Genomic DNA, 26,767 nt, shown 5'->3' with positions numbered 1-26,767 from the left:
GTGGAGAAAATTCCCAACATGTATATTTCTGTAATGGTTTTTGGTAGAAAATAAAACTATGTATGTAAAAGGGGTGTTTAGTGTTTGCTACAAAAGAATATGAACTTCCTCTGAAGCTCACAAAAGTTGTAGTTTCATGGTTCACATGTTTAACCCATCAAAAACGGGCTTTGTGAGTTATCTATCACTAGCCTATTAGACCTTAAAAACGGGCTTTTGGTAATAACAACATCTACGGTATACACGAACGTAAGTATAAATATAGTTTCTTTGTCGGCAGTATAAATTATATATTTAAGATTTGATATCAAAATTCTGTACATCTCATCGACAGGTCAGCAAACAAGTACAAGATACAAAGTATGATGTAGATATCGTTTTCGTGTCCGGACTTCTCAGTAGTTCCAAAGTTAAGATAATGACGTGTGGGATCTACTTAATGGATTTGATTTTCGTGTTTACATGAGCTAATGAATTTGGTTTTCGTGTTTACATAATTGCAGTTTTCCAATTTAGTCATGTGTTCCCAGAAGAACTAGTATTTGAACATTTGCTTCTTTTTTTGCATTCGTGAGACAAACTTAACGTGTGATACGAATTTGAACATACTTGTATTTAATACAGCACATGAGTTCAAGTATAATAAATACTATTCTTAACATTTACACCAAAAAAAAAGTATAATAAATACTAGATTTTAAAGCGCGGAATTATTTTTATTTAATAAAATTTCTAATAAAATTTTTAATTTCATATTTTTTTGAAGTTATAAAATTTAAAATGTGCTAAATTTTTGGTTTTGAAAAATATTATAACCCACACCATATACTAATTTAATTAAACTAATAGAAATTTAGATGAGAAGTATTTTATTAAAATTGCAGTTTCAGTTTTGTTTTAACAATTAGTTTTCGATTTTAACTTTACGAATAAGATGTGCAACTTTATTTAGTGATGTATACCGTTTGTGTGTGGAAAACAATTTGAAATATATACTGCCAATTTATATTTATATTATTTTAGGTTCTAACCTGTTTTCTAAAATAAAGTTAAAAATTAGAGTAATATTTATTTTTGAAGAATATATTGTAAATTCAACATCATTATATTCACTTATATTTTAAATATTTCAAAACTGAAATGTAATGATATGTTTCACCTTTTTTGCATTGATTCATTTTATAGTGATTTTATAATAAATTTGATTTAATATGTCTATATAACCTATTTGTACTTCATTAATATTTTACATATTTAATTGAATAAGTCTACAAAATGCAGTTATAAAAATGTCAACCACTTTGATTCATTATATAACTAATAATAGAAATATATTTAATTTTTAATATATTATTTTATGAAATATAAATATATTATCTTGATCTAAAAGACACGTAAACATATAATTCTTCTTTCTCCTACCATTATTTCTTAGTTTGCTTAATTAATTGCTAAGACTGAAGGATCACTCAATAAAATCATATTTCTTTGGTTTCATAATAAGTGTTATTTTATTTTATTTTTATTATACAAAAAGGATCACTTCACAAATTTAATATAAATAATACTTATTTTTAGCTGAGAATTAATTGCAAACTGCATTAATTTTATAAATATTTATCTAAAATACTATTTGGTCAGATAGATGTAATTAGTAACAATTTACATATATTTTAGTTATTTATTAATTTGTATTAAAAAATTATCAAAATTACACTTATTTAGAAAATGAGGGAATATTGTATAGCATATATCGTAATACAGTTATTGTTTTTGTAGTCAACTTGATGCATTCAATATCATATATCAAAAATAATGATTATACTAAGTCACTATTAAAAATGTTCTTATCGCTTTTAACATATAAAAAACCAACTTTCGGTTGATATTTTTGATTAAAATTATCATAATCTGAGTAATAAAAGAAACAAAGTTTTAAAATTAAATATATTAAATTGAACAAAACAAAGTAGATGGAGTAAAGTTTGAAAATAACAAAAATAGTGCTATATTAAAATAACAAGAAAAAACTAAGTATTAAAAAGATTAACGAAATTTAGTTGGAGTCCATTATAATTTTTGAAATACTATATTAACCGGGATTGGGCTTTTGCATGATTTAAAATGATAAGAACAATGTTAATAGTGATTTAATATAACCATTATTTTTGAATATATTGTGTTGTATGCATTAAGTTATTTTTGGCAGGATATCGTAGTAGCAACAAAAATCATATTGTAATTAAGTAATGTATATAGTAATACTTTATTAATCAAATTTTGCCACCAAAATTAGTTTGTAGAGCTTCTATAGTTTTCTAAATTATTGTAAATATAAGTAGTTTCCTAAATTGTAGGTAGATATATGTATTAACAATTGAAAATATTAATATATATATATATATAATTAAATGGTAATGACACATTTGTAAATACTAGAAGAAGTTAAGGAGATGTCAATAGTATAGATTAATGGAGGAAATGCAAATATTAGGTATTGCCATGGAAGATTAAAAAATCACTATATTTTTATGGAAATTTGTGGTAGATTGATGAATTTCCATGGGCTTTTTGCTAATTAAAAGGAACCAAATAAATACTCATTCCATTTTATTTTAATTGTCATTTTATTTTTATACATGTATATTAAAAAGTATTTAGTTTTGCATATTTCAAAATAAAAACATAATTATAAATATACCTAATTATATTTCAATTAATAGAAAACATGTTAAAGAATATTGTTAATAAATTCTGCATTAAAATTCCAAAATGATATTTATTTTTAAATGAAAATTCTATTCCAACAAGTAAACTGAAACGGAAGGAGAAATAGTTTTAAAGTAAATAAACAAACTACTAATTATGTTAAAGTTTATTATGCATCCTATTTTAAAAACTCTAATGAAATAATGCTGAATACAGCCCAACAAAGTAAACTTTGAAATAATAATTTTGTTAAAAGATAAGAATACATATTAAAAAAAAATATTTAAAATTTCAGAAAAGACAAAATTTTATGGTTGTGTCAAAACCCCCCCACCAAGGTCATCGACTCATCGTAATGCAGGCTTTATTTAAGTCTACTTATTTTATAGAATCTGGTAGTTGGTGTTTTGATGCTTTCTCCCAAACAATGTGGGTCGTCGAGCATGATGCTCACGTGTCACTTATCATACGAAGCTATCTTTTTTTTTTTTTTTCTGAACCCATCCAATCTCTCACATCTAAGGCTGGACATCATTAGAGGAAAGACGTATTGTTTAGTAAAGAGAAGCGAGAGCTAGAGAGAGAAAAAAAAAACAAAAGGGCTTCGATTCTCCGACCGACGGTTGGGGCTCCTATAGCCACCGTCGATTGGATCTCTTTCTTTTTCTTTTCCTTTGTGTTAATTTGTGTTTATAGTTTATAGATTCCGGCGCTGTTCTTTTTTCCTTTAGCGGTGGTTCGGCTTTGCCTCTGGGAAGCGGTGGCTTCTTTAGCCTCGGCTTCGCCGGCTTTTGTCTCCGGGAGGCGGGGGTGTATCTCGCTCCGTCATCGCCGGCTATTATTAGGGTTCTCCGTTCGCTTCGATCTATGAAATCTCTTGCTTACCTGTACTCTGCCTCTCAATCTTTGTCTGGTGCTGCATGTTGTTATGTTGGCAACAGAGGATTGATAGAAGGCGTTTAATCTATATGATGATTTCATAGATCTGTCATGTGCCAACAGCTCGTAGGGAGCAGTGTTGGGTTTGGTTGAAGGGTGTTGTCCCGGATATGAATCCGCCGCCGACGGAGAGCCGTCGTGTTGCTGTTTCTGAAGCCGGAGGAAGAAGAATGACTTTCGTCGGGACGCGTGGAGATTAAATGATGTGTGGTCGTACACGTGGGTAGGGAAGTCGGTCTTGTTCTGAATGGGCTCGGTTGGGCTTTGTAATTTAGGTCAATGGTTGACTCTTTGTTAATGGGCTTGCGGATGGCCTTTTAAGACTTGTAGTGTTAATCCTGCGTTGTTGGGCTTTATGTTTTAAATAGTTTGTATTCTATTGGCCTTTGGCCTTTAATATAATATTAAGATGGCAAAAAAAAAAAGGCTGGACATCATTACCGGTTACTCGTCTTAAACTCGCTATTTGACTTGTATCCGTCTCGAAAATTCAAGTACTCGGTGTTTTCAAGACAAGTAACAAGTCGACAATTTTCATTACTTGCAAGACCAAGTCAAATATCAAGTATCGTTATTATTTTAGTACTTGACTCGTTCGCCTCGTTACTTGCTTCGTTATTTACTTCATAACTTTAACTTGCTATTTGTTACATGATCTATTAGTTACTTATTCATATTTGTCTTTTCTTTTACTTGCATTTAGGATTGAATATAAATACTCATTACTCTTCTTATATTTCTTACTTATTTCATATCTTGTGTTTTAAATACTCGTCGTCATCTAGTCAATTATTACATAATAACAAGTACTAAAATTTAGTTATATGACTTGTTATTACTTGTTACTTGTTTGGAGAAGACAATTTTTATTTGTCTTTTCTAAAATATGAACAAATATTTCATTTAAAGTAATTCGCATATGTAGAATAGACAAAACAAACTTTCATGTCTATTTCTTATAGAGTATTATTTAGTAAGTAGTTCTTAAATATTTTGAAAAATATCTAAATAATTCATAAGTACTCGTAAATAGTTTATATGTACTCGTAAATAATAAGTAATAAAGCAAGGCAAGTAACTTGCAAATAATTTATTTTTGATCAAATACTCTAAATAGCAAATACTCGTTTTTAGCAAATCAAGTACAAGTCGAAAATTTTATTACTTGTACAAGGCAAGTCAAGTCGTAAATACATGCAAAATAGCAAATACTCGCCTTCTGCCCAGCCCTACTCACATCGATAATACCAGTGATGTTGCACAGGATGACTTCCAATCTAGGTTTAAAATTTGTGGTTTTCTGAAGTTTTAGTGACTGGCAAATAAAATTTAAAGATTTTCTATCAATGAGTAGATCCAATATGATTTTCAACATTAGATCAAATACTTACTTATCATTTGTACTTTTTTTTTGAAAATTACTTATCATTCGTATTGTATAGAAACTTATATAGTTTGTTAGTTTAGAAAGTCATCATAACTCCTAATTCATGCTAAGAAGCTTATCCTGATACATGTAAACAATCATTGCGAAAAGAGAAACAATATCCTGTAGTGCTATTCATATGTAGAATTGTAGATAGAGAGAATGAGCTTTGCCTACCAATATGTTTTAATTAGCCTTTGGTGTGTCGGCCAATTCCGGTGTTAGGTTTGGATGACTTAGGTATGCTACTTTCACGTAGTCGGTAGGTTTGGCCATTCAGATTTATTTTCTTATTTATTTTAGGGGTTTTCCTTGTTTATTATTTTGAAAAATGAAGATCGAAACAATTACTGACGCAATTAAATTAAAAAATTTATCGACTGCACAGTACTAGATAAATTTCAAATGACAACTATTTACTCTGGTTCAGAAAGTAAAATGTTAGAGAAAAAAATTGATTCAAAAAATTATATGTTTTATATTTATTAGTTGATAATGATAATTATGTATTTTTATTAGTTGATAATGATAAGCTATAAACTTCAAAACAAAGTAGTTATACTTATTAAAATAATATGGTCTAAAACTATAGAAAATAGTACTCATAGAAAATGATATATTTATCATCAAAATTTAACATGTTTTGTGTGGAAGACAAAAACATATATTAAAAACAGAGAAAGAATTGTTGTAGGATTTTTGTTCAAATTTAGATTTTATAATTTAGGCTGTAGATATTAACATAATTAATATATGATGAGTAATTTTTTTTTGATGAAATTTTAAATTTATTGATCATCACTCAAAAGAATTTTTTTTTTGAACATTACATCACTGAGAAGAGTTATTTACAATTATAAAGTAACGACTGCATAGAAAGAATGTTTGCATCAAATCACAAAAAAAGTTAAAGAATGTGAGCTCCAGACCACCTACACATCAACCCTTCTGTGTGTGGCTTCAAGAAATAGTTTGTAGACATGATATGATCCCTAACAGTTTTGTCAATCATCCTCACTAACTGCAATGCCGGCCTTGAATTGATGTTGTGCCTCCGCTCGTTTCTCTCACGCCATAGATTAGTAACCATATGAAAATGTAAAATTTACAAGGAAACCTACATATGAAACTTGAGAAGTTCTAGTTAACTGTATATCCCAACATTTTTCCAACTATATATTTCCAAAATGTGAGTATGCGTGTCAAGGGTCTTTCAGACTGTTATTGAACAATAACAAAATAAAAAAGAATAAAAAACAAGAAGGAAAGAAAAAAGAGTGTTTCTCCGAAAGTTTGAAGAAACTTTCTTCATGGGAGAAGATACTCATTTTTTTTTGCTGTCAATTTATCAGTGACTATAATTTTTTATAGTTTAAAATTTAAATGAAAAAAACTTTTTTATGGTACCTCACCACTAATGATGCCTTTATTACACATTATTCATTATAAAATGCATTAGTTACCATTTTGTGGAAAAAATATTCTAACATTCATTATTATTTATGATTATTTTACTTTTCATTAATAAATTTTGAATTTAAATCATTTATATTTTTGTGGAAGTTTTGTAAACATAATGGGCTAGTTGTATTTTTTATAAATAGAAGACATTACTAATAATTATTAATTAAATAAAAGTGAAATTATTTTGGAATATTCTTTTTTGGAGTAGAAAATGGAATACTATTTAAAATAAACCCAGTTCTATTTTGGTGTTGCACTATTTTAGAGTAAAAATAATAATAATACAATTGAGATGCTCTAAGATGATTTATACAATACAGAGACACAAGTGTTCAACACAAAAGTGTTCAATAAATAGAATAGAAAAGCTTCAGCTTAACACCTCAGCATTATTCTGACCATCATTTCTAAGCAAATAAAAAAAAAAGGCATGCGTAAGATCATTTATACAAATACAGGGACACAAATCTTCAATAAAGAACACGTATAAAGCATCCAGCTTAGCACCTATGATGAAGACTGGCTGATTTTGAATTCAAGTCAAAATAGCTTCAATTCATGTAAGTGACTGATTACTCCTACAAAGTTTTAAAAGCAGTTATCCTTCTTCGTAAGAGGCAAAATATGTAATAAAGCTACTTGCATTTTGGGCATCATTCCGAATTTACAGCTCCAAATTCAAATAATATATCGTGTTTCTTTTTCATAAAATCAGCATTTAAAAGTGTGTAGAACACACACAAAAATACATTAGTAACTTTTACAGCTTCTCTGTATGCTTGTAGTTCTTCACCTCTTTTAATAATAACATACAAAATATGCAAATTTTAATTATTTATATAGTGATACATTTATAATACTGTCATACAGTTTACCAAATATATATACGGTCATTGGACAATAAACAGAACAAATATAATTTCCATAGTCAAATATAATTTTTATAGTCAAATTTGTTTTGTTGTTTTTAATAAATCATAGAAGATTTAAACTAATAAGTATTATTTTATTGGCCTAAAATTCAGATAATTGCAAAAAAAAAGTTGTTGAATAAATTTGTGATATAAGCTTAGAAATGAATTAGAATTGGTTGTTTCTACTTGGAGAGCATATTCGAGCAGTTAGCAAAGAAAAAAAAAGACTTGGAGCATATTAAAGTGAGTTAATGAACAGACATAGTAAAGTGTCAAATCACACAATATAATCATATTATAGATGCTATATAGCAAAACTGTTACAAGATAAGAACATCTTTAATAGGAGGGTTCTACACACTGGAATTCTAAATATGTATATACACATATATACATATTTACATATTTAGAACTTCAATGGATAGAACCATCAATTGAAAGTGTTTTTATAGATAATGTGAATGCATTGAATCTTCCAAAACATAATATCACATACACATACAATTTTTGTTTAATTTATTAATAGAGAACTGTAAATATATTATAATATCTTTTCAAACATTTTTCTACCATACCTAATAAAAGATATAAAGATTAGTAATTCAACCGGTCATTAATTTTTTAACAAATAAACCGAGAACATTATGATTCACATGAAATTAAATTTATAAAATGATGAATTCAATAAGTTCTATATCATTCCTCTTTCATGGATCTTAATGATAAAAACTGGTATAATTTTTCATGAATGTTAATACTTCATATATATGAATAATACTCTGTAAGGATGGACATATAAAGATCTAGTTTTATTTTTAAACTAAGTGAGTCCAATTTCACCAATTGTGACCCTAAACCTATTACCACGAAGATTATAATAAAACTAATTTCTTTTTTTTTGAAACCTTTACGAAATGCAGGCGTTACATCAAACTTGGGTGGATAATAGCAAAAGCAAAATCCGAAAGAGATTAATTGACAGATAGGAAAAAAAAGAAGAAAGCCACTATACAAAACTACACATGTCATACACAAAATGTAAATTACAAAGATCTCATCGAGCTGATGCCGCACCACATCAGCACAGTAGCACACACACAATAAAAATTGTTTTGTTTTTGATAAATACACATATTTTTTTGTTTTGTAAATGATTTTGTGCTTTCGTTTTCTATAATATTTTATATTTATAGTCTTGCTGGTATCTTTAAGTTAGACTTGCTCTAAAACCTTTTACGGTATAATCTTTTTAAGTTAATATTCGATAAATAAATATACATAAAAAATTTCTATAAATTAATATAATTTTATAGTTCCAAATTAAATTTTTGGTTCAATTAGTTTATCGATAAATTAATAATTTATATAAATTGATAAAAGATTATAATTTTGGTGTAGACTTAACATTATTAATTTATAAAGATTTCACTGTAGTCTGTTTTATATATTTACTTCATTTATACTTGTTAACTTGAGTTTATTATGTTTCTACTAGTTTAAACTTTTTGTAACATCCCGAGTTGTGATATGTGAAAAGGCTTAAGAGAATTGATTTGGCTACTTATGTCACCAAAGTTGACTTACCTTTTCCGGAGCACATCCTAAAAGAACTCCAGAGTTAAGCGTGCTTGAGCTGGAGTAGTGGAAGGATGGGTGACCTATCGGGAAGTGATTCGCGATAGCGTGCGAGTGAGGCCAAAGCACGGGGAAAGGTCGGGTGGTGATTGCAGGGTCAGTAAACAATGATTTCGAGCCTTGAAAAATTAACGACCGACCGTCAGATGGGATGGGGCCCACGGGCCGAGAGAGCGGGCGTGGGTGGCCCATTAGCCGTGGGCGGTCGGGGCGTTACAAGTGGTATCAGAGCTGGTTAGCCGTCTCAGTTCTGACCTGAGAGGCGTCTTGAGACCTGTCCTGGGGCGCAACGAGGGCGTTGCGTTCTGTGAGAGGGGGTGAATTGTAACATCCCGAGTTGTGATATGTGAAAAGGCTTAAGAGAATTGATTTGGCTACCTATGTCACCAAAGTTGACTTACCTTTTCCGGAGCACATCCTAAAACAACTCCAGAGTTAAGCGTGCTTGAGTTGGAGTAGTGGAAGGATGGGTGACCTATCGGGAAGTGATTCGCGATAGCGTGCGAGTGAGGCCAAAGCACGGGGAAAGGTCGGGTGGTGATTGCAGGGTCAGTAAACAATGATTTCGAGCCTTGAAAAATTAACGACCGATCGTCGGATGGGATGGGGCCCACGGGCCGAGAAAGCGGGCGTGGGTGGCCCATTAGCCCTGGGCGGTCGGGGCGTTACACTTTTTGTCGATTTAATATTTCATTTTATATTTATAGTTGTATTTATCAAAAACTAAAATTATAAAATTCTAGATGATAACAAAAAGAAAGGTTTGTACCGACTCTTTTGTTAGGCTAAAAATTGGAGGTATCCTAAATATTGTGGATAAATACATGGCCAAAATAAAAATTATAAAATGTAAGTTGACTATCATGAAATATAAGTGGAAAATAGTTAGTTAATCTAACATAAATAAGAGGATATAAGTCCAAAGTTTTTTTTTTGACAAAATATAAGTCCAAAGTTTACCATCTAAAAATGTATTTGAAGCCAGTAATTGCTTGAAACTATAGGTTTCGGAATAGCAAAAACGTAGTTACTTTTCACATAGCTAGGAATCACATTTATAAGCCCAGCACTGATGACTTATCCAGAAAAACAACTTGAAAAATCTACATGAAAATGGCAAAAGAACAAAACAGAAAAGACTCGTGTAATGCTTTTAGCCTTCTACGCAAGAAAAAAAAATGAAAATGAGAAGAGAGAGAGAGAAGTGGGCAAAATCTTCAGAGAGGTAGGCCCATCTCTCATTCTCTCTCCATAAATGAGAATCATGCTTGATTGCTTTCTTCTCTTTCTCACTGTCTCCATTCCTTTTTCTCATTCTTCTAGACTCTCATTTACAGCCCATTTCCACTTATCTTATTCTTCTCTCCCATCATTATAAGCACTAATCTCGAGAAAGATAAAGTAACAACCCCTCTCTCTCTCTCTCTTGTTCCTTGTGTCTCAAAGTTTCTTACTTTTGGGCGGGTTTACTGGTAGTTTTCTTTTCAGGGACGTTTCTTTAGTTTCTGGGGTTCTTGTAGTTGTGGGTTTTTTGTCTCTAGTTTCTTGGTAGTGTGTCACGCTTTTTTCCTCTCTACCAAACTGTGAAGACTTTGTGTGGCTGGCCTTGTAATAAAAGTTTCCGTTTTGTTTTCTATTTGCTAAGGTTACCCTTCCTCTTTTGGTGGAGACACTTTTTTTTTTCAATTATGTGGGGAATATTATTAAGGTTGTGTGAAATCATCAATCTCTTCTCTTGTTGATCTGTGTAGTGATGGGTACTGAGGAGAAGCCTCTTAATCCTCTTGTTTCAAACCATGATGATTCTGCCCCTTCTTCAAATCAGGTACATAGACACACATATGTTAATAATACACACATGCAAGTATGATTCTTGATCTCTGAATGAATGATATGTGTATGTAAAGTGTAGTTGTGGTTTTGATGCTGTGTTTCTTGAATTGAATTAAAAAGATTAGATATATGTTTTTTTGTGCTAAGTACTTAGTTAAAGATTGCTTGATATGTTTGTCATCATGCTTTTGGAAAAGATCTAATTGATCTGAGAACAGTTGTGTTTTCTCATAGAACTTATTTTGTTTGAACTTTGATCTATGTTTTTAATAAGAAGGCCGAAGAAGGATCCTACTCTGCTATAACAGAAGAGACTTGTGAAAACGTTCAACAATGGAGACGCAACAATCTCTCTTTGCAGATACCTTCAAGAGCAACCAATCTCTCCCCTGAAGATTCCGTTGTCATCAAAATGCCTAGTCCAACTCCAAGAAGAGTCAACTTCTCTTTGACTTCTACTTCTCCAGGCCCTGGTCCTGCTTCCTCTTCTGCTCCTCCTCCTCCTCCTCCTCATCCTCCCCGGAGTAAATCTTCCCTGAAGAGTCTAATCCCAAAAGTTGGATTCAAACCAAAACTCTCTAACACTGATGTGGAAAAGGGACAAGGAGGGGACGTGTCTTGTCCTTCTGCATTGCAGGAGAAGGCTTCTATACCGAGGTCGCTATCTCTTTCAAAGTTGTTCACGCCTAGGATCAAGAGAACTTCATCTCTACCTGTGACTCCCATTGTGCTTTTAAACTCAGAGTCAGCTCACGGAGGAGGAAGCAGTTGTGTTGCTCCTCAAACTCCAACCGTAAGCTTTTCTCTTTTTTGTATCGTTAAGCTTTCTCTTTAGGCTTTGCTTTCTCTTAATATACTTGAGTATTGCAGAGCAAAGGGAGGGTGCATATAGGTCGCTCTCGCTCTGTGCCTGTTAATGACAAGGAAGCAAGCCTAAAGGGAATGGATTCTTTCTTCAGAGTGATCCCTTCAACTCCTCGTGTAAAGGAAGGAGACGTTTTCTCAAATGCATCTGAGGCTGTTAATACTGGTAAAGTTATTAGTTCATGGTTCATTCGGTTGTTGTTTATCCATAGTAAATCTAATCCTTTAACGTATTTGAACAGAAACATGTGAAGCTGATGGAGAAGACATACCTGAGGAGGAAGCAGTTTGTAGGATTTGTTTGGTGGATCTCTGTGAAGGAGGAGAAACTTTAAAAATGGAGTGTAGTTGCAAAGGAGAGCTTGCTCTTGCGCACAAAGACTGTGCTCTCAAATGGTTCACCATAAAAGGTAACAAAACCTGTGAGGTGTGTAAACAAGAAGTTAAGAACTTGCCTGTGACACTCCTACGGATCCAAAGCATTCGAAACTCTGGTGTTCCTCAGATAGATGTCACTGGGTACAGGTAAATGATTCATTTACTGAAGTTTCTGCAAGATCGTTAGAAATTTACAGAAAGTGTTTAAATATTATATCTCTATAGGGTTTGGCAGGAGGTCCCGGTTCTAGTAATCATCAGTATGCTTGCTTACTTTTGTTTCCTGGAGCAGCTCCTGGTAAAAAAACCATCTCTCTACTATTTATGTTAACAACAAGAAGCATCATCTCTACTATAGTATAAAGAGTAATTAAGTTTTGATATAATGCAGGTTGAGAAAATGGGGACGGGTGCAATTGCTATATCACTGCCGTTTTCTTGTATTCTTGGTCTTCTTGCATCCATGACTGCATCAACCATGGGTATATGTTTTGTCCTCTTCATTGTTCTCCTTGTTTCTGATATGTGTTTGGTTGATTGGATTAAATATTTTTTTGCAGTAATGAGAAGATTTGTGTGGATTTACGCATCTGTACAGTTTGCTTTGGTGGTTCTCTTCGCCCATGTATTTTATTCAGTGGTTAGTACTCTTCAACGTATCTCTTCTTTTTATTATTTATAATCCCCCTTAGTTGTTTGTTGTTAAAATGTGCTATCTTGGTTTGGTAAACAGGTGGAGTTGCAACCGGTTCTGTCAGTTCTTCTGTCAACATTTGCTGGATTTGGTGTATGCATATGCGGTAGTTCAGTGATGGTTGAGTTTGTGAGATGGAGACGTAGATGGCTAGCCAGAAGGCTGGAGCAGCAGCTGAACAATGCTCAGACGCTGCCCCAAACGCTGGATGCAACAACCTCTCAGCATCATCCAAATGCAGCTTAGAGCCAGGAAAAGTGGAATGATGATTTTACATTTATACAGTTTTTGTTGGTTAATGTTATGTGTGATAAAGTGGAATGCTTAAAATGATTGTTATTTTGTTTGTCTATGCTTTGTTTACATACACCATTGTATTGTTTGTAAGTTTGTAACTTTGACTGCTCAATCTCTGCAAACTAATTGTTTTGTAGTAGCATTGCTTGTAAAGTTCTCATGTATAATAAAATTGTTATGGAAATAGCTTAAATGAAAGTTACAAAAAAAAGAAATAGCTTAAATGTTGATATAGTCTAAGACATTAATAAGTTAACAAAATGCTCTAATGAAAGACCAAAAATAAACAAAATGGATTCCACTAATTTTGCACTAGGAGTTAATTATTTAAAAAATAAAATTTTATTTAAAATAATATTTTCTTAATTTTTAGATTTTAATATTTGCTTAAAATATTTAATTTTAAAATTTAATTTACTTAAATAATTAAGATAAAATAAAGAAATTTTAATTTATATAATATATATGTATATATTTAAAAATATTAAATCAGTTTTTATAAAATTAAGAAAAATTGGTTAAGTATATAATGGTCAAAACATATAATTAAATAATACTTCTGAAATTTGTAAATATTAAAAGAAATTAATCGTATTGGAATTAGCAAATTACATGTTTTTTTAAAACTGCATAAAGGAAAAGCTGTATAATTATAAAACAGAACTAAATAATATTTTAAAAGATATTAAATGTTACTTTATTTCTGTTTCTACTATTAAATTATTTATTATACTACTAACTGTGGTTATTTATGAGTTATTAACTTATTAGTTATCACCAAATTTATAAAATACTAAAACTATAAAAAAATTATATGTAATTGTTCATGTTAAAATTGGTTTTTAATCCATGTCATTATTATTGTTATGTCATGTCATCATTTGTTTTCAAAAACAATATAGATGATGAGATATGATAAATTAAATGTTGTATCGCCATTTACGGATTTAATAATTTTAACAAATTTATAAGTATATATATTATCAATTCAAAAATTATTAGAACAAATTAATTTAATTTTAAAATATTTAATATTTAACTAAATATCAATTTTATATACAATAATTTTTTAAAGTAAGAATTATGTTTGTTACATAAAATAAACTTAAAACATTCATATATACATAAAACTATATACAAGAATATATATTTATTTCTAAATTTTATGATATAAAATATTTTTGAATAACATAATGTTGAACTTTTCTAGATAATGATGAAAATTAATCAAATTTATTTTTAATTTATGGATAATTATATATTAACAATTCTAATGTAATTATTTGTTAAGGATATTCTAATTCTGATCTGATTATTTTCAATATTTTTTAATTTTTTGTCAATATTTACAAAAATTATCACAATGAATGAGTTTAATTACCCAAAAATATTATGTTAGATAATAGATTTATTCTTTGTTATGTGATATTTACATTAAAATAAAATCATATTAATAAATTATAAATATAATATAATATACAAATATATAATATTTTAATATTAATAAGTAAATATAATATAAATTTATCGATGATATTATTATTATAATTTTAGTTATTTTTAAGATAATATAAATTATCAACTAAATTATTAAAATTATTTACTAAGATTAATAATTGAAAAAAATATAACTTAACATAGAATTATGAAAAATTTGACCAGTCAACAATTTATTTCTCAAATAAATCAAACTTATTCACTGTGGTAATTTCTAAAAATATTGGCAAAAATTCAAAAATATTTATATTATTATTTACTAAGTGATTTAAGATCTTTATTATTTTCAAAATATAATTTGATTAGAGTTGTTAGTATATAATTATCTATAAATTAAAAACGAATTTAATTAATTTGATAATCATCGTTATCATAAAAAAATATGAAAAAAAATTGTGGACTAAGAAAAGTAATGAAATTGACAAAAGGTCACGATGCAATCACGTGCCAAGAGGAAAAAGGTTTCTCTGACTTCGGCAAAATCTTTGCCCTTTTCTCGACGGCGGTGAACGTCAAAGTGAAGGATTACAGCCATGAACTTCTCAACGAGGCTCGCCGAGAAACTTCCCGGCATATTACCTGTGCCGTCTCATCCTCTCCTGCGTAAAGGTTTGTCTTTTTTTTTTGTCAATCCGTTTCACTTTGTTCCCTCCTGTGACCTCATCCTGGTTTCGTGTCATTCCTTGTTCCGTTTTTGTTTTCTGAATGGATGAAAATCAAAGTGAAACACACATGTTTTATGGGTTTCTCTTCGTTTGTAATATCTATTCGAAAGTCTGCTCCTTTGTCGGAAACTTTCGTGTCTGAATCGATTATGTTAAGTTGAAGATGAAAGCTAATGAGCATTCTCTTCTCACGTGTATCTAGGAGCTTTCCCCGAGTTAAGATTCTTTGCAACTGCTACTAACCACAGTAGAAGACTTAGATTGGGATTGCAGAAGAACATGGTTTGGAGTCTGCAGAGAGCAGAACTCTCTGTTGTGACCAATTCATGCATAGTCCACCCCGCAACTGAAGCCTATGCACATGAAGCCATCGAAGCAATCAAATCAGAGAAAGTCATCGCTGTGCCTACCGATACGCTTTACGGATTCGCCTGTGATGCTTGGTAATATGTTCAAAACAAATATCTGAATAATAAGCTTTTACATTTTACCAAAACTAAACTGTGGGGGTTTACAGTTCTTTAGAAGCGGTTAACCGAATCTACGAGATCAAAGGCCGTAAGCTTACAAGCCCTTTAGCCATCTGCGTCGGTGATGTATCAGACATCAAGAGAGTCGCTACAACGAACCACTTGCCTCACGGTTTACTCGACTCGCTCTTACCCGGTCCAGTCACTCTCGTCCTTCAACGAGGTTTTTGCATCTTTATCTTCTTTCTCGTTATTGTTGCATCGACATGATTCTCTTTTATGTGAGAGTGTTCTTGTAGTGTTGTTAAAACAGGTGAGTCGAGCATTCTCGAAAAGTCCTTAAACCCGGGGATAGATACGATTGGAGTACGTGTTCCGGACAGTGAGTTCATCAGGGAAGTATCGAGGGGTTCGGGAAGTGTTTTGGCTCTTACGAGTGCTAATCTAAGCGGTGATAGAAGCAGCGTTTGCGTGAGTGATTTTGAGAATCTTTGGCAGCACTGTGCTTATGTGTATGATGGCGGTTTGCTACCGTCGGGTCGTGCGGGGTCGACGATAGTTGATTTGAGTAAAGTGGGGAAGTATACGATCATCAGACCTGGAAGGTATGTTAGTGAGAGATGTTTTAGAATCTTTGTGAGGTGTTTACTTAAAAGACTGTTGTGTGTTTTGGTGGTTGATTCAGTGCGAAGGAAGCAACAGTGGCGATTCTTGAGAAGTATTTGCTTGAAGAGGAAGAAGACTGTTAAGAGAGAAGGAAGCTGGTTAAAGCTTTGATCTGACTTCGCTATGGTTCTTACTCGATTTTTGGTTTTGGTTTTATCATATATGTTATCAGATTATGTAAGTGTAATACGAGAAGATTGCTGATTTTGAGCGTCTGGTTTGAATCCCTAACCTTACTTTGTGAAGTGAAAACTGCTTCCAAACCATTATACAAAAGTATCCGATAGTTTGTTCGATTTGTTATTTTCAATATTTTTATTTAGTTTAGATAGTTTAATTAGTTTTTAATTAACTTTTTGAATAACTTATATATTTTGAGTATTTTTTGTTAATTTTAAAGGTTTTAGAAAATACTTTCAGACGATTTTAGATATTGATTAAAATCTGAACCAAAGTAAGAAAGAATAAATTCAATCCAACTTAAAAAAATTTGTAAAACTCGAATGAAATTTGTGAATATAATATCAAAAATTTCGAATCAATTCAATAGAATCCAAATGTTTGTGCCTATATGCGATTCTGTCTGTATTTGTGGTTTAAAGGAATTGGTGGACTGTTTCATAATTTTCACTAAAAATTTCTAATTGGTCCATTTGCAAGATGTGAAGAAGTTATGGAATGTTAGGAACATATTTGGGGAAAGAATCATGCAGTATTTGTCTAGAAATAGTTGGTAATCTTGTATTAATAATTTCCAATTATTTTTAGAAAAAACTAATATGAAATTTAAACATGTAAAAATAAATTCATTGATAATTTTTAAATGAATTGTTTAATTACGGGGTCAAAGTTGAATAAAAGATAAAATAAGGCATCACTTTACAATTTAAAAACATTTTGATCTCCACATGTCTGTGTTCTGTTTTCTCTCGGCATTGGTCTAAAAAACGTTTATCCACAGAGTTTTAATTTGATCAATCAATCCCTCTCAAACTCTTCTCACCACTAGTTTATTCCTCTCGAACATTCGCATCTCCCTCTATTTCTGATTCCTTGGCTTCTTCAAACTGTGGTTTCTCAGTTGCGTGTTCTTGCCCTCGCGCCTGCCTTCAGGTACTGTTTCTTCATCCCTTGTGCCAACTTTTCTCAGGTTTGGTAGAATTAAGTTTTGTGAGTGTCGAGAAAACAAAGTAAAGTATCATCCTTTTATAAAAATTTAGTCTTTTCTTTTGATTTCTAATTCAAATTCATAACTAAACCAAAAGAAAAGAGCTTTTTTTAAGTTTGCATGATCTTCCTTGTAATTAAAACTGATTTTCTAGTAAGCTGGTTTTGTTCTGTGGCTATGCAGTTACTTTTGACTCAGTGAGAAAGAAAATGGCGACTGGGGTATTGCCAGCTCCCTTCTCCGGGGTCAACATCTCGGATTCGAAGCTCGGATTTGGTAAAAGCATGAGTATTGTGAGGATTTGTGATTTGGGGAGCTTAAGATCTGCAAGAAGAAGAGTTTCAGTGATCCGGAGTTCGAATCAAGGCTCTGATTTAGCCGAGCTTCAACCTGCTTCTGAAGGAAGCCCTCTCTTAGGTATAATATATATGCATTGAAAGTCTTGTTTTCAAGCTCTTTCAGAGTTGATTGATTGATTTTGTTGTTTTTTTTGGTAGTGCCAAGGCAGAAATATTGCGAGTCATTGAATAAGACGGTGAGAAGGAAGACTCGTACTGTTATGGTTGGAGATGTCGCCCTTGGCAGCGACCATCCCATAAGGATCCAAACCATGACTACTTCCGATACCAAGGATGTTGCCGCTACTGTTGACGAGGTTCTTTTTGCAACTCCCTCCCTCCCTCTTAGTATCATCTATTTTCAGTTTCTAAGTATTACCCAAGATTTGGTGTCAGTTGTTTGAATTGTGCTGCAGGGGCACCCCTAAAGCTTATGACATTATAGAGACTTGGTTCTGTGATTTGTTTAGGTAATGAGAATAGCGGATAGAGGAGCGGACATTGTGAGGATCACTGTTCAAGGGAAGAAAGAGGCTGACGCATGCTTTGAAATCAAAGATAAACTTGTTCAGCTTAAGTAAACCCCCATACATACCCGAGAGTCTTCTGCTATGTTTTGTGGGTGTTTGATTAGTATCTAACTTAATTCTGTGTTACAGTTACAATATACCACTTGTGGCGGATATTCATTTTGCGCCTGCTGTAGCATTGCGTGTAGCTGAATGCTTTGACAAGATCCGCGTCAACCCCGGAAACTTTGGTACACCTTCTTCTTCTTCTTCCTTTTTGTCTCTCTAACTTGTTTCTTTAAACTCACGCATGAATGGTTTCTTTCTTCCCACCTTTGTAGCGGACAGAAGGGCACAGTTTGAGACGATAGAGTACACAGAAGATGAATACCAGAAAGAACTTCAGCATATCGAGCAGGTTGGTAGGAAGAAAGCATTTTTGTTACTTGATGAGACACCTGTAAAGTATTATTAATCCTTTTTTTTTCTCCCCTTAGGTCTTCACTCCTTTAGTTGAGAAATGCAAAAAGTATGGGAGAGCAATGCGTATAGGGACAAACCATGGAAGTCTTTCTGACCGTATCATGAGCTATTATGGTGACTCTCCACGAGGAATGGTTGAATCTGCGTTTGAGTTTGCACGGATATGTCGGAAACTAGACTACCACAACTTTGTTTTCTCCATGAAAGCTAGCAACCCGGTGATCATGGTCCAGGCGTACCGTTTACTCGTGGCGGAGATGTATGTTCATGGATGGGATTATCCTCTGCATTTGGGAGTCACTGAGGCTGGAGAAGGTGAAGATGGACGGATGAAGTCTGCTATTGGAATCGGGACGCTTCTTCAGGTACACCTCCATAGAGGAAACACATTTTTTTTGATATATTTATATAATAACGTGATGGTTGTTGTAATTGCAGGATGGACTTGGTGACACGATAAGAGTTTCGCTGACTGAGCCACCAGAAGAGGAGATTGATCCGTGTAAGAGATTGGCCAACCTGGGGACAAAAGCTGCTGAGCTTCAACAAGGCGTTGTATGAATTGATTCTTCTTCTGTTCCTTTTCTACTATATATAGTTTATACTGTGACTAATGCAACCCTTTTGTGTAATAGGCACCATTTGAAGAGAAGCATAGGCATTACTTTGATTTTCAGCGAAGGACAGGTGATCTACCTGTACAAAAAGAGGTAACAACTGTACATTTTGAAACGGAATTAAAGAAAAATTTATCTGGACGAAATCGAAATGATTCTTCTTCCTGGAAAAAAACTGTAGGGAGAAGAGGTTGATTACAGAAACGTCCTTCACCGTGATGGTTCTGTTCTGATGACGGTTTCTCTAGATCAACTTAAGGTGAGCATTTTTATAAATACTCTTTGCAGAATGTAGAAATGGTTCATTGTCTTCCTTTCGTTAATTTGCTTTCTTTCTAGGCACCTGAACTCCTCTACAGATCGCTCGCTACAAAGCTTGTCGTGGGGATGCCATTCAAGGTGAGATATGTTTCATTTTTGTCTTCATGAGAGAGACGCATCCCGATTCTTACTTATCTAGTAATGCTTGTGTAGGATCTGGCAACAGTTGATTCAATCTTACTAAGAGAGCTTCCACCTGTAGATGATCACGTTGCTGTAAGAATCATGCTTTCTTCTCTAAGACTTGACACTGGCTCTGAGTATAAACATTGAGTTCTGTTTACAGCGTTTGGCTCTTAAACGGTTGATCGATGTGAGTATGGGAGTCATAGCACCTTTCTCAGAGCAACTCACAAAGCCTTTGCCCAATGCAATGGTTCTTGTCAACCTCAAGGAACTATCTGGTGGTGCTTACAAGCTTCTCCCTGAAGGTGACTCAGACAAAAACCTTCCTAAAACACTATCACATTCCTTTTTGGGGTTTTCTTAGCATGGGTTATTATAGGTACACGCTTGGTTGTCTCTGTACGTGGTGATGAGCCATACGAGGAGCTTGAAGTGCTCAAGAACATTGATGCTACTATGATTCTCCATGATGTACCCTTCAATGAAGACAAAGTTAGCAGAGTACACGCAGCTCGGAGGTAAATATTATTAATGAGTTCAAAAGTTATGACCTTTATAAGCTAAACTGATACTCTTCTCGTCTTTGATTTTGTAGACTATTCGAGTTCCTATCCGAGAATTCAGTTAATTTTCCCGTCATTCACCACATTAACTTCCCAACAGGGATTCACAGGTAAGATAGCGACTGTCATCAGAACTTTTTTTGATATGGTATTGATGGTTTCTTTCTTTCTTTCTTGTTTGCGCACAATGCAGGGACGAACTGGTGATCCACGCAGGGACATACGCTGGAGCACTTCTAGTGGACGGACTTGGAGATGGTGTAATGCTGGAAGCACCTGATCAAGACTTCGAGTTCCTTAGGAACACTTCTTTCAACTTGTTACAAGGCTGCAGGATGCGTAACACCAAGACGGTATATATAAAGCACACAACCAATCTCTACTGTTTCTATTTTCTTCAAATCTTTCCTTAAAATTGTTTGTTGCAGGAATATGTGTCGTGTCCGTCTTGTGGAAGAACTCTGTTTGACTTGCAAGAAATCAGTGCTGAGATCAGAAAAAAGACTTCACATTTGCCTGGCGTTTCGGTTAGCTAAAAACCAAACCTTTGTTCTTTTTGTTTTTTTTTCAAGAAAATGTTGTTATGGTTTTTTGGAGTGTGTAAATAAATGGATTTTGAAAAAAAAATGGTGCAGATTGCAATAATGGGTTGCATTGTGAATGGACCTGGAGAAATGGCTGATGCTGATTTCGGTTATGTAGGCGGTTCTCCCGGGAAAATCGATCTTTACGTTGGAAAGGTGACACCTTTACTCTCAAAGCTTCTTGGATCTTTTGAAGTGGAATGTGTTTTATTATATATATTAAGTTTTAAATTTTTGTGGACAGACGGTGGTGAAGCGTGGGATTGCCATGTCGGGGGCAACTGATGCTCTGATCGGTCTGATCAAAGAACATGGTCGTTGGGTGGACCCACCTGTGGCTGATGAGTAGATTTATTGTTGGCAAAGATGGATAAAAATGGATCATTATTTTCTGAAATTTGAGAGGGAGAGAAGAAGATAATATGTGTATGTATGTATGTATATATACATATACCTATTTATTGTGCAATGCGTCATATTCAACAATGTCCAAATCTCTAAACTGATAATAGTTCTGAGTTTTTAAATAATACAACAGAAGCAAGTTAGCAGAAGTTGGTAGCTTTGCAGAAGAAACTGATCTTTTTCTTTTGGCCTATGATGGAGTTAACAACAAAAGAATATAAAATGAGTTATATAATTGTTCACTAATAATATAGCCATTCTCTTACAATTTTTTTTCCCTAAAACTACCATGACATGATACAAGTGTTTGTGCGGTAAACAAAAAAAATAATAATCAAGTTATAAGAAACACAAAATCTTTTCTTTTATTCCTCGCTTTATTGGGAGTTGGGACGTAATTAAACTAAGAACTTATTTGATCGTGAGACTTTTGTCTTTTGCTACAAAAAAATTGATCATGGAGAGTTAACCAATTAAAAAGGATCGGATTAATCAAAAAGGCAGCAACAAACAGGACCAGTTGGTCTAGCCAAGAGGCAGTGGCCGCCCATGGCTGGAGGGTCAGTGTTCCGATGGCAATGAACGTCGCAGTCGCTGTCCTGTTTGCACGTTCCCCTCAAGCGGCACGGTCCGTCCATTATATCATTTCCTGTTTTTTTTTCAGTGGAATTCAAGAAAATTGTATTAGGTTTGTGACCATGACTTACATGTTGTTGTTATTGATCGATCAAATGATAAAAAATTTGTATATAGAACGTTTTGTAGAAACAAAAATAAACATCTTTGAATGTAAACCTAATAAAGATTAATGGTAACAGTAAGACACCTTGAGATTTGGCAGAAATAACGAGAGAGAATATGAGGAGAAGGAAAACAAGTTGCAATCTTGATGACGCCATTTTTTGCAGTTTGTTTTCTTTTTTAGTAAGTGCAAAGATATTCAACTGGAAATCTTGTGTTTGGAAAATTTGTGATCGACTTTTGTGGTTTTATATCTGTTGTTAGTTTTAAAGATAGTAAATTTTTACTTTTTCTTTCTTTCTGTTTTCAAATATAGTCAAGAGAATTTATGGTTAATGTAGCAGTAAACGAAAGTTCATCTCTCAAAATAGAACTAGCTTTCGTTTCTTACATCTAAATTTGGTGAGGATGAGCAAAGAATGGATGGTAGAGAGAGAGTAACTTTAATTTACTCAAGTCAAATTCTTTTAGCTTTCATTTTCCTTGAAAATTATGAATATTTTAATCGTAAGATATATTTTGTGGGTAATTTAGTGTAGAGAAAGATGATATTCACAATCTATATGTTCACTTAATCCCTAAAAACACATTTGAGAGTACCTGATTACACATTACACACTAATCACTATCGTATTCTCTTCTAATAATTTGTTAAATAATTATATATATATATATATATATATATATATATATATATTGTATTCTATCTCTACAATACACTGTTAAACGCAGTCAAATCATCTTCAATAAAGTAAAGACCAAACATAATTTTGTTGAAACTTGTAATTTGTAAACAAGACCAATGTTAAGTGTATGTGTGGCCTTTGGTTCAGTTTGATCACATTTGAGTCTCGAAGACCTAAAAATGATTCCATCACATTGGCGATTGGTGCTTCTGCCTGTTTATCTGACCCCGAGAAGAACTTCTTTGGAGGATTCCATCACATTGTAATTCTCTTTCTCTGCTTATTTATTTCCTGCTTAGAAATAGAATTGTGCTTCCATTGAAACTTCATGAAATGCCTTTAAAGTTCACTGTTCTGATTGTCTCCTTTTTATGGTGTTTCTTAGTGCTCAGGCAAGTAACGAGAAGGTACCGCACAATATTATCAAGCAGCTCGCTAAGGAACTGAAGAGTCTTGACGAATCACCTCCAGGTGGCATCTAGGTTGTGGTAAGTGAATAGGACTTCTCTCAGACTACAATGTAAAATGATCGATACTATAAAGTAAGATGCTATTCTACCTGATTGAATACAGTTGGGACTCCATATGCGAATGGAATTTTATCTTATGTACATCATGATTGAATACAGTTGAAATTTGAGACAATTAACTTTTACTTTTTATAATAAGTGTCATTCTAACATTTTTTTTGTTCTACAAAAATTGTCACTTTATAATTTCAATGCAAATTATATTTATTTTGAGTTAAAAATTAATTGCAAATACATTGATTTTATAAATAATTTTATATATTTAAAATATTATTCCTTCCGTTCCCGAAAATAAGATTTTTAGATTTTATTTTTGTTTCACAAAGATAGATTTTCTATATTTTTAAGGTAATTTTGTATACTTTTAAGAAACATTAATTAATTGTGAGTATTTGAATTGATTAAATTTGATTGGTAAATAGTTATTAGAACTTGTATAGAAAAATAAATAGTAAACTAAAATGTAAATACTTATTAAATTCTTAATAAACGTGAAAATTCTAGAAAATTTTACTTTCAGGAACGGATGAAGTATTAGTTAGAGAAGAATAACTAATACTTCCTCTGTTTCATTATAAGTGTCGTTTTAGACTTGTGCACACGGATTAAGAAAGCATTTAATTTTGCATATTTTCAATATAAAAACATCATTACCGATACAATTCAACCAATAGAAAAATAGAATGGAGAATAAAGTTAATAAATTTTGCATTGAAACTCTAAAACGACACTTATTTTGCAACGAAAAAAATTCTCTAAAACGACACTTAATATGAAACGGAGGGAGTAACAACTTACATATAATTCCATGTGAAAAATGTCAAAGTGATATTTATATAAAAATGGAGGGAGTATCTAACTTTATTAGTTTTGGAAATCACAAATGAGAGAGAGAAATCACAAAACAGTTCATGAAGGAGAAAAAAAGTTCCTGAGACAAATATTTATTGCATGCAAGAGAAAAGTTTTCCATCTATTTAATTTTTATTTTGTCACTTTATTTAAATATCAAAAAAATCACTTGATTTTGATCTTTATTGAGCTTGAACTTCATAAAAAAGGTTGGATATATTAGATAACTTCATGAGTTGATTAAATTTGATTGTCTTCCATATCTAGTATTTCATAAACGAACCCAAAATCACATCATTTTCTTAATCTGTTAGAAGACATATGGAGTAGTATTTAGTTTTTATTTTTCGTTAACATGGAGTAGTATTTAGTAATACAACACAGCAAGTTAGCAGAAGTTGCTAGCTTTGCAGAATAAACTGATCTTTCCTTTTCTTATTGCCTATGATGGAATTAACAACAAAAGAAAAAAATATTTAATTGTTCACTAATAATAGCCATTCTCTTACAATCGAAAAAAATACTACCATGACATGATACAATTGTCTGTGCGGTAAACAAAAAGAAAAAAAAACCAAAATATAAGAAAAAAAATCAAATTATAAGACTGATCTCCAATGTATTTCTCTAATTTTAACTCTAGAAAAGAGAAACTTTATAAGACCATCTCTAATCTATGTCTGTATTTTTTTCTAAAATAGAGAATTTCTGTTATAGAAGTAGATTTATTCTTCGCTTTATTGGGAGTTGGGACGTAAATAAATTAAGAACTTATTTGATCAGGGGACTTTTGTCTATTGCTAAAAATATTGATCATGGATAAAGAATTAAAAATGATATCGGATTAATCAAAAAGGCAGCAGCAAACGGGACCAGCGGGTCTAGCCAAGATGCAGTGGCCGCCCATGCCTGGAGGGTCGGTCTTTCGATGGCAATGAACGTCACAGTCGCTGTCCTGTTTGCACGTTCCCCTCAAGCGGCACGGTCCCTCCAATATATCATCTCCTGTTTTTTTTTTCAGTTGAATTCAAGAAAAATGCTTAGGTTTGTGACCATGACACAATACTATACATGTTATTGTTATTGAACAAATGACAAAACCTTTTGTATAGAAAACGTTTTGTAGAAGCAGAAATAAACATCTTTGAATGTAAACCTAATAAAGATTCATGGTAATTGTTAGACACCTTGAGATTTGGCAGAAATAACGAGAGAGAAGATGACGAAAAGGGCAACAAGTTGAAATCTTGATGACTCCATTTTTTTTTTGCAGTTTTGTTTTCTTTTGTAGTAAGTGTTCAACTCGAAATCTTGTGTTTGGAAAATTATGATCGACTTTTGTGGTTTTATATCTATAGTTAGTTTTAAAGATAGTAAATTTTCACTTTTCTTTCTTTCTATTTTAGTCAAGATAATTTATGGTTAATGTAGCAGTAGACGAAAATAAACATCATCAAAATAGAACCAGCTTTCGTTTTTTACATCTAAATTTGGTGAGGATGAGAAAGAATGGAAGGTAGAGAGAGTAACTTTAACTTTTTACTCAAGTCAAATTCTTTTAGCTTTCCTTTCATTTTCCTGGCAAATTATACAACATATGATTCTTTTTAATAGTAAGACATATTTGAGGGTAATTTAAAGTAGAGAAAGAAGACCATCACAATCTCTATGATCACTTAGTCCCTAAGATCAAACTTGACAGTATCAGATTACACGTTACACACTAATCACTATTGTATTCTCTTATAATAATTTGTTAATGTTTATATAATGTACGAGTTCTATACTATTCCCTCTGTTTTTAATACTTCAGAAAAAAATATATTCAAAATTGATGACGTTTTTAATTTTCAATATAAGATTATAAATTTTTATTGTTATTTGACCATTTATATTATGAAACCTATTTTGTTATTGGTAGATTTGTGGTTAGGTGAATAGTTAATGATGTTTTTGTATAAAAAACGTAAGAAAACTAATGTATGTGCATAACTCTAAAAGTTATCTAATAAAGAATAGAAGGAGTATTAAACACAATTAAATCATACTATTTTTGTTTTATATTAAGTGTTGGTGTATAAAAAAAATTTCTTCGTAAAATAAGTGTTGTTTTAGCATTTCTAGATATAATTTATTAATTTTATTTTTTAGTATATTTTTTATTTGTTTGAAATATGAGTAAGTGTATGAATAATGATATTTTTATATAAAAAATATACAAAATTAAATGATTTCTTAATCTGTGTATACAAGTATAAAACGACATTTAATATCAATCAAACGTATGGAGTATTCAATAAAGTAAAGACGAAACCTACTTTTTATGAAACCTGTAGATTTGTAAACAAGACGAATGTTAACATAACTTACAGCCAAACAATTTATTAACGGAT

The 26,767-nt window shown here is 32.1% G+C and overlaps 5 protein-coding genes across 10 annotated transcripts; 3 read left to right on the top strand and 2 right to left on the bottom strand.

Moving 5' to 3' along the window:
- Positions 1 to 10,328: 10,328 nt before the first annotated feature.
- LOC108818471 (uncharacterized) lies at positions 10,329 to 13,339 on the top strand. 5 transcript variants are annotated; one of them, XM_018591447.2, is made up of 9 exons: positions 10,330 to 10,488; positions 10,839 to 10,912; positions 11,198 to 11,713; positions 11,791 to 11,950; positions 12,027 to 12,309; positions 12,388 to 12,460; positions 12,554 to 12,644; positions 12,723 to 12,802; positions 12,896 to 13,339. In XM_018591447.2, coding segments are annotated over exons 1-9 (1,485 nt in total). In that variant the 5' UTR covers positions 10,330 to 10,487; the 3' UTR covers positions 13,103 to 13,339. The 5 variants fall into 5 exon arrangements, with proteins under 5 accessions (XP_056847067.1, XP_018446949.1, XP_018446948.1 ...); XM_018591446.2 differs by having other exon boundaries at positions 11,195 to 11,713; XM_018591449.1 differs by lacking the exon at positions 10,330 to 10,488 and adding an exon at positions 10,495 to 10,732 and having other exon boundaries at positions 11,195 to 11,713.
- Positions 13,340 to 15,078: 1,739 nt separating this feature from the next.
- Positions 15,079 to 16,747, top strand: LOC108815993 (uncharacterized). Of its 2 annotated transcripts, XM_018588545.2 has the most exons (5): positions 15,081 to 15,259; positions 15,518 to 15,758; positions 15,833 to 16,008; positions 16,099 to 16,390; positions 16,471 to 16,747. In XM_018588545.2, exons 1-5 carry the CDS (start codon positions 15,184 to 15,186, stop codon positions 16,532 to 16,534), a joined length of 849 nt encoding a protein of 282 aa, XP_018444047.1. In that variant the 5' UTR covers positions 15,081 to 15,183; the 3' UTR covers positions 16,535 to 16,747. The 2 variants fall into 2 exon arrangements, with proteins under 2 accessions (XP_018444048.1, XP_018444047.1); XM_018588546.2 differs by lacking the exon at positions 16,471 to 16,747 and having other exon boundaries at positions 15,079 to 15,259; positions 16,085 to 16,240.
- A 653-nt stretch (positions 16,748 to 17,400) lies between these two features.
- Positions 17,401 to 21,714, top strand: LOC108818135 (4-hydroxy-3-methylbut-2-en-1-yl diphosphate synthase (ferredoxin), chloroplastic). Its single transcript, XM_018591016.2, has 19 exons — positions 17,401 to 17,564; positions 17,803 to 18,036; positions 18,117 to 18,274; positions 18,428 to 18,534; positions 18,617 to 18,717; positions 18,808 to 18,884; positions 18,964 to 19,314; positions 19,388 to 19,504; positions 19,585 to 19,659; positions 19,748 to 19,825; positions 19,906 to 19,965; positions 20,041 to 20,103; positions 20,174 to 20,318; positions 20,393 to 20,531; positions 20,609 to 20,686; positions 20,770 to 20,929; positions 21,005 to 21,103; positions 21,212 to 21,316; positions 21,405 to 21,714. Exons 2-19 carry the CDS (start codon positions 17,829 to 17,831, stop codon positions 21,507 to 21,509), a joined length of 2,226 nt encoding a protein of 741 aa, XP_018446518.2. The 5' UTR covers positions 17,401 to 17,564; positions 17,803 to 17,828; the 3' UTR covers positions 21,510 to 21,714.
- A 78-nt stretch (positions 21,715 to 21,792) lies between these two features.
- LOC108818136 (putative defensin-like protein 274) lies at positions 21,793 to 22,520 on the bottom strand. The gene is made up of 2 exons (XM_018591017.2): positions 22,392 to 22,520; positions 21,793 to 22,214 (listed from the first exon to the last, which is right to left on the bottom strand). The coding sequence occupies exons 1-2, from the start codon at positions 22,462 to 22,464 to the stop codon at positions 22,054 to 22,056; spliced, it is 234 nt and encodes a 77-aa protein (XP_018446519.2). The 5' UTR covers positions 22,465 to 22,520; the 3' UTR covers positions 21,793 to 22,053.
- Positions 22,521 to 25,126: 2,606 nt separating this feature from the next.
- On the bottom strand, positions 25,127 to 25,634 carry LOC108816811 (putative defensin-like protein 274). Its single transcript, XM_018589376.2, has 2 exons — positions 25,562 to 25,634; positions 25,127 to 25,379 (listed from the first exon to the last, which is right to left on the bottom strand). Exons 1-2 carry the CDS (start codon positions 25,632 to 25,634, stop codon positions 25,219 to 25,221), a joined length of 234 nt encoding a protein of 77 aa, XP_018444878.1. The 3' UTR covers positions 25,127 to 25,218.
- Positions 25,635 to 26,767: the final 1,133 nt, after the last annotated feature.

The sequence above is a fragment of the Raphanus sativus genome, chromosome 7, assembly GCF_000801105.2.
Source record: "Raphanus sativus cultivar WK10039 chromosome 7, ASM80110v3, whole genome shotgun sequence".
NCBI lineage: Eukaryota > Viridiplantae > Streptophyta > Magnoliopsida > Brassicales > Brassicaceae > Raphanus > Raphanus sativus.
The sequence above is the reverse complement of the archived record's forward strand: the minus strand, read 5'-3'. Positions and strand labels throughout refer to the sequence as shown.